This window comes from Meriones unguiculatus, chromosome 5 (assembly GCF_030254825.1).
Source record: "Meriones unguiculatus strain TT.TT164.6M chromosome 5, Bangor_MerUng_6.1, whole genome shotgun sequence".
Classification (NCBI taxonomy): Eukaryota; Metazoa; Chordata; class Mammalia; order Rodentia; family Muridae; genus Meriones; species Meriones unguiculatus.
The window spans coordinates 113,851,257-113,858,327 of record NC_083353.1 but is presented as its reverse complement, the minus strand read 5'-3'; the positions used below and the strand labels follow the sequence as shown (position 1 = coordinate 113,858,327).

Genomic DNA, 7,071 nt, shown 5'->3' with positions numbered 1-7,071 from the left:
AACGTCAGGGTAAAAACAAAGATCCGGAGGGCGTTGGGGATCCACAGGTCTGGTAGGGCTTCTTCTCTTCCCAGTTCTCAAGGGGTTGCCCAGTTCCGGCTGAGGAGAACACGGGGACACAGACCGGTGCCTGCCTAGCTGACCCCACACTGACCTCAGGGATGATCCTCTGACTCTGGCGGTGGGCATGGTTGGAGAGGCCTCAGAGAGGCCTGAGGAGAGGGGTTTTTAGCTTGGGGAAGGAGCCGCAGGAAGGAGATCCAAAGATGGCCTCTCTCTTTATTCCTTTAGAGACAGGGAAAGACTAGGTTGGAGAAGAAAGGCCGAAAGAAAGGGCGGGAGGACTGGCGGGGTGGCCAGGCCTCAAGAGGAGGCGCCCAGGGCTGGTGCTGGGAGGGAAGGAGTTAAGGCGGAGAGGGGGGCAGCCTATGGCAGGAGGACACACCTGTGCGCAGGGCAGCAGGCGGGCGGGGCCCAGGTGAGGCGCCAGCGCTGCCCGGCAGGTGAAGAAGGAAGAGCAGGAGTGGAGGCCAGGCTGGCGCGAGGCGGCTGAATCCGGGGCGTTGACACCCTTTTTTTTTTCTTCTTCTTCTTCTTAACTTCTGCACCACTCTAGGGGTCAGGCGGGTCTGGTACCAGGTAAAGGCCGCCGATCGAGAGGGGTCCTGGGGCTGCGCTAGGAACCGCAGAGCGCAGTGAATTGGCGTGTTGGGGCCTGGGACAGGCTGTGGGACGGTAGGGGGCTGGTTCGCGGGCGGACAGTAGAGGAGTAAGGGAGGCTGCTGAAGCTGGTTTCGGCCTCAGTGATGGGCAACTCAGGGTACGCCTGGTGGTGGGCAGCAAGGCTCACCCGGAAGTGTCCCAAATGACGCGGAGGTGGGGGATGGGGGCCCGGAGATCTGCGGCGTCTCCACCGGGCTTGGGCTTAGCCAGGACTGAACTTGGAGGTGGACTGGTTGGGTAGGGGCCCTCGTCTTACCCAGCAGTGTTTGGGTGCTGCTTGGGACTCTCTAATACTGCCGGGTAATGATGGAGGCCCTGTCCCTATGTCAGCGTCGTCCACTGCTTCAGGCCCTTTGGCAGCAAGCCCCTTCCTCCCCCACATTACCTGAAAGCCCCTTTTGCTGAGTTACGGGTGCTGTAGAAGTGCCTCTCCACTTGGCCGCTTGCCTACCGGAGGAACACAATGGCCCCAGCCCCTCCCCCAACCCAGTGTGATTTGTCATCTGGTAGATCCAGATCCTACCAGAAGGAGACCTTGGCCTTGGGGTTGTCTACGAACGCAGGAGGCCTCAGCCAGCCAGCCAGCCAGCCAGCCAGCCAGCGGCGGCTTCCCTCTAGCACTTCATCAGCGGCCGTCCGGTGTTATGTTGGCTGGCTCTGGGTCCATCTTCCAGTGCAGTGTTGGATGGTTGAAGTAGGAAGCCCCTAACACTGTCTGGTAAAGATGGCCCCCGGGTCAGTTCCCTCAGCAGACCCTGTTGGAGCTTTGAAGACCATGGAGGCCTCCGGACCAACAACCTCTGACCTTTAACCCTCTGGATGGGGTGTGTATGTGTGAATCACTTGGCAAAGGGAAACAATGGGAAAGAGACAAGATGGCTGCCTTCAGAACCACGGCAAGGTTTGGAAACACATTTGGTCCCAGGGCACTTCCGTTGGGCCAGGAATGCCGGTGGAAACACGGGGTACTGACTCAGGGCCATTGGCTTGTCTATCTTAGGCTTCCTAGACATCAGGAGAGATCAATCTACTTCCTTCAAGAACCCTGAAGCTTTGCCACACCCTCTAGCCCAGTTACAGTTCACCTCTTCCCCTACTGCATTGTGTGTTTCATGGTTCCATTTCTTGGCTACCCAGAAAAGGAAAAAGATGGCAAAGGTTCTGGTTAGCTACACACATGAACAGTGGCTTAATTTTCTCAGCACCTGACACTCAGTGTCTTTGGAAGAATGAGGTAATCTGTGGAAAAATAGGTTCTTGCTTAGTTGGACTCCCGGGACCCCACCTCCATAGGGAGAACCCTCCATGCAACTAGCTCGTTGCACCTGGTGGCAGTGTGGGGCTTTGGAACACTGCCCTAGGGAGGAGCACACACATCTCCCATCGCTACCCAGAAGCTGGTTACCAAGGAAGCAGCTCCCGTCGGGGTCATCACATTTTTAGTTTGGCTCAGCAAAGCCACAGCTGCTCAGCTTTACAAAAGATGTTATTAAATCAGCTGGTTCACTTGGTAGACGTGTGGGTGGGGTGGAGGGCGCAGTTGAGCCTTTGGTTCTTAAGTCTACTGCTCTCAGTTTAGTCCTGTAGCTACAGCCAGTCTGCTTATGCCCTCTGCTGGCAGAGACCCAAGGGTGCATGTGAACAACTGCCTCCCTGTAACCTATCTGATGATAAACACACTCAGATGCAAAACCTGGTTTCAGTTTAAGTAATAAAAATTATTTATTGAGAATTCCTGGGATGGTGGTTATCTCGCCCCCATTCTGAGAGAGGGACAACACTAGGAAATCACAAAGAAATCACTGTCCTGGCCCCCCTGAGCCAATACAGGGAGGGGGAGAACCCTGTGAAAGGGCTGGTCTTCAGGCTTCCTAATCCCAGAGGGCAGATACAGAGGAATCCATCGCGTGATGCTTGGGTCAGGGTGGTGTGCTTGACCCCTCGCTGGCTCCTTCTTCCCTAGTGGAGAAGGAGATGCCCCTCCTCTGGTGGTATTCTTGCCGTCCACTCACTTCTTGCCCTTTATGAGGCTGTCACTGTACAACAAAGAAAAAACCCCTCATGTTATTAGGGATGTAGTGTGAGATGCAGAACACCCCAAACCATCCCTTCTTCCCAGATGAAGTTCTGACTATGGGGAGGTAAGAAGGGGAGGTTTAGGATAGGTCCAGGGAGCAGACAAGCCCCAGGACCCTATAGCAAGGATGTAGTGACTTACCTTCCCCTGTGGCCAGCATGTTGAGAAGTGAGCAGGAAACAGAAGAGAAATATGTGTTACTGATTAGTCAGCTTCAGGCCCCAGCTGCTCTAGACCCTTCTCTGACCCCCAGTGCCGATGAAGGCTCTCTTGGCCACCATTTCTGCGGTTCTAACACACTGTCATTACCAGCGAAGCAGCAGTTCTCAAGCAAGGACACCATCAGCCATCACTTTTCACTTAATTATTTAAAATAAAGTGCCTTTTCCATAAGACAACCTATTTTGTTTCATACAGTCCTAGAGAATATAAGAAGGAACTACCAAAAAGCCAGACACCCATTTTTCTGATTTTAGTGGTCAGAGAAACTGTCAAGGGCCCAGTGACTATTGCAAGAGAATCCAGAGCCTGGGGAACAGTTGTAGCTGCTCTGCTGTCTGCACAGCGGCACCTCTTACCGAGTGAAGCTTTCATCCTGTAGATTTAGCACAAGGTTGTCAGCAGTGAGATAGATGCGGTTCTGTGATGTGGCAATCTGCATGACAAGGAATGGATGCTTGTGTTAGCAGAGCCCTTGAGTCTCTGCGATCCAGTGGGCAACCCAGGAATGAACAAGAGGACCCTGCTCTGAAACAACGATCCAGGCACTGAGAAGCCTTGGTGTTACAGTTCCATACAGCCACAAACGTGGTCTGGTGAACACTGCGGGGTCACTCTGGGGGAAGAAGGGTACCAGAGGAAGCTGCCATGGTGTAACTAGAGCCGAATACTTCAATCCCAACGGGAAGCCCTACTGAGTGAGACCCTCCACTCACCGTCTTAGAGATGTTCTGAGCCGCCCGGATCTTTCGGAGTTTGATATAGCCAGGATTTTTGCTCAGTGCTTCTCCAAGGTGAGCAGCCAGGGTTAAGGGTTTATCTAGGCCAGGTTAGATCTGTGAGCAGAACACCCTTACCCCACCACGCCTCACCAAGAAGTCCTCCAGGCTGTCAGATTCAAGGTTGCGCTCACATGGCTACTCACACTTTGGCCACCCACTGTGGGCCTCCCTGCAGGATGCTGCCAGAACTATGGTGACAGCAGACATGAAGGCAAGGCCAGCAATGCTGTTGATCTGGCCTTACAGTAGGGAGCCAGGCCTCAGGCACCCCCACCAAGATTTCAGATCTCATCAGTCAACCCCTCACCCCAGCCAAGAGTCAGTAGGCAGTCGCATTCGCCTTAGCCTCATCAGCCAGCCCATGAGGGAGGGAGGGAAACAGGGTGTCCCAGGGGCTAGGCCAAGCTCTGCAACAGAAGGATATCATCTTGGCAGCCTCAGCCTCCCCCTCAGCCTGAACAATCTTCTGTCGCTGCTCCTGCTTTGCTTTCTCCACCAAAAACTGGGCCCGCTGGGCTTCTTGCTGGGCTGTGGTGGCAAGTGAACCGATGTAAGACTTGAACACATGCAGTGACCCCTTCTCCCGTCTCCAGAAGCCCAAAGGCCCCACCTCCTGGGACTTACCCACTTGTTTGGCTTCTACAGCAGCTGTGTACTCTCGGCTGAAGCTCAGCTCTGTGATAGCTACGTCATCCAGGATGAGGCTGAAGTCCTTGGCTCGCTCTGTCAGCTCCCTTCGGATCAAAAGGGACACCTGGCGGCAAGGGTGGGGAGGGGAAGGGATGGGTGGTTTGAGGGGGTCAGAGAACTGGAAGGAAGGTGATGTTGTTGTAACTATCAGAGTACCAGAGCTCCTGAGAATGGGAAGCAAGCCTGGCACTTAAGTCCTCAAACATTCACTAGAGAAAACTTGGTTCAATCTCTTCGTGTGACAGATGAGGCAGCACCAAACGGGTGGCATGGCCGCCACATGTCACAATGACACCTAATCTTCCCTTTTGTAAATGCAATATGTATCTCCTTAGCCTCCTACCAAGCAAGGAAAGAACTTCTTTAGAGATGTGGGTAAGATTATATTGCCATTGTTTTCTGCTGCACTTCCTTCTTAACACCGACTGGCATCAAGTTCTACAGTTGTTTCTCCATATTTCCCACAGTGACAGTACGGCTTTCCCACGTCAAACTGGCTATACAGCCAAGGATAACCTTAAACTTCTGATCCTCTTGTGTCTACTTCTTGAGTGCTGAGATTACAGGCATGTGCCATACCTGGTATAAATAATGCTTGGGAATAAAGGCAGGGCTGTACTTGCTAGGCAAGCACTTACCAACTGAACTACAGTGGACCCCCTCATCTTAAAATGCCTTTTTTAGGACCCAGGACCCTGGACCAGGGGAAGCCATGCAGACAGGGACGGGAGTCAGACCTGAGCCCGCTGGGTAATCAGCTGCGAGGCATTGAACTTGGCCACCACACTCTTGAGCACCTCATTGACGATGGACGGCAGCACTCGCTCCTCATAGTCCAGCCCGAGGCGCTGGTACATGCTGGGGAGCTCCTGGGCATTAGGTCGAGACAGCACACGCAGGGAGATGTTCACCATCTGCAGGTCTGAGGGAGAGGTCAGCAGTGGCTGGCTCAGGCCAACCCCCCTTTCTAAGCATTATCTAGGAGTGCTCCCCACCATGGCAAGCCTTACTGAAGGGCAGCCCAGCACTTCTCTGGGAACAGGGGACAGCAGAGGCCAAACAGATCCTGTTCACTGTGAAATCTTTCCTACAGGCCTTTCACTAGTATAGTTGCCTTCCCCCCCGCCCCCCATCTTGCTACTAGACTTGATGTGACCTCCAAAGTGGACTCCACCAACAATCATGGGTTTTCCTCCAGACTCTACGGGCTTGAGAACCAGAATGGTTTCTTTTCAAGGCCTATGGCTTAGTGAATGGATAAAGAACACCTCCTGGAAACAGCACAGAGAAGGACATCACAGTGGCTACTGGGCTACCTGCCTCAGTGTGTACATGTGAAAGAGGCAGAGGCCTGGGGAAATTCAAAGACAGGCTTCTGAGATTGGTCTACAAGGAAACAGCTAGTGAAGAGGAGGAACCTTCTCCAGAGTACAGATGTAATCAACAAGCTAGCAGAAAAAAGGGCCTAAGAAACGCTTAAATCTAGGCAATAGGGAAGCTCACGAAGGCAATTCTGATTCCAGAGAGAAACATGAAAATGTGCAGGCACACCAAGTGCTGGAACGCTCTGCTTTAAGGCACGAGGCATGCTCCAGGTGTAGAAACAAAGACTACCATTCCTGGCGGCCTCGTCAGGTTCCTTTTACGTCTGCTTGTTTCCCCACCTACCACGCTGCTCTCGTTGCCCACACTTACCTTTGGAGCCTGTGGGGGAGGAGATTTTTCGGGGTCTGGCCCGAATGTCATAGATGATGGGGTACTGGAACCAGGGGATCCTGGAGAGGAGAGGTAGGGGACAGGAATTGGGAAACTGCAGTTTCACTGATTTTGCAAAGTTTCCCTCACCACTCGTCCTTGGGCCTGTTCCTCCCTATGACGACTACGGACAAGGAGAACAGCCCTTTATGCAAGGCTGGAGTTTCGGAGCAGCAGGAGTGAGGAAGGGGAAAAAGCAGCACTGGAATCCTGCTGAAAGTCTGGCTCCAGCCGTCAAGGGTGAAAGGTTAGGGCCCGTTTGCGCGGCCCGCCATTACCTGAAGTGAAGGCCTTCGGCCAGGATTGTATCTTGTTGCACGCCACCGATACGATTAAAGAAGATGGCTCTATGACCACCTTCCACTGTGGAGAGAGGAGTGGGAATGAGGACAGGCTACTGCTCGAAGCACTGCTCGGCGCAGTGGCCCGGGGACGAGCGAGCAGGTAGGCGGGGACACCTGGGGGAGGCAGGCCAGTGGGTCTGGGGGCTGCGAGGTCCGGCCAGGGGAAGGCGGTTTCTCACCGGTGAACACGGATTCGCGGACGCCGTAGGCCACGGCCCCGGCCCCCAGCAGCAGCTTCAGCGCCGTGCCCATGCCCCGAGGCCCAGCGGGCAGGCGTCCCGCTAAGTCCTTCAAATTCTGGGCCATGTCTGATCCTCCTGAAGGCAGCGGCACCAGCGGTCAGGAGGGGTGTGCCCGCCAGCTTCTACCCCACTCCAGCTTCCAGACCTCGCCTTGCACACGAGGATTGGGGGCCGTGGTGCTCCCGGGAGAAAGGGCACCGGAAGTGCGCTTTCTTCTGAGCCCTCCCCCTTGCCTAGGC

The 7,071-nt window shown here is 54.3% G+C and overlaps 1 protein-coding gene and 1 non-coding gene across 2 annotated transcripts; both read right to left on the bottom strand.

Moving 5' to 3' along the window:
• Positions 1 to 2,420: 2,420 nt before the first annotated feature.
• On the bottom strand, positions 2,421 to 7,040 carry Phb2 (prohibitin 2). Its single transcript, XM_060384192.1, has 8 exons — positions 6,770 to 7,040; positions 6,525 to 6,609; positions 6,187 to 6,266; positions 5,229 to 5,413; positions 4,426 to 4,555; positions 4,226 to 4,329; positions 3,736 to 3,813; positions 2,421 to 3,455 (listed from the first exon to the last, which is right to left on the bottom strand). The coding sequence occupies exons 1-8, from the start codon at positions 6,894 to 6,896 to the stop codon at positions 3,375 to 3,377; spliced, it is 870 nt and encodes a 289-aa protein (XP_060240175.1). The 5' UTR covers positions 6,897 to 7,040; the 3' UTR covers positions 2,421 to 3,374.
• Positions 3,909 to 4,159, bottom strand: LOC132654454 (small nucleolar RNA U89). Its single transcript, XR_009592096.1, has one exon. It is a non-coding gene; the product is annotated as a small nucleolar RNA U89 (small nucleolar RNA).
• Positions 7,041 to 7,071: the final 31 nt, after the last annotated feature.

Coding starts and splice junctions, on each gene's coding strand:
- Phb2 (XM_060384192.1), bottom strand. CDS start 6,896: ATGGCCCAGAATTTGAAGGACTTAGCGGGACGCCTGCCCGCTGGGCCT. Junction 6,610..6,769: donor CCGCGAATCCGTGTTCACCG/GTGAGAAACCGC, acceptor CTCTCTCCACAG/TGGAAGGTGGTCATAGAGCC. Junction 6,267..6,524: donor GCCGAAGGCCTTCACTTCAG/GTAATGGCGGGC, acceptor TCTCCTCTCCAG/GATCCCCTGGTTCCAGTACC.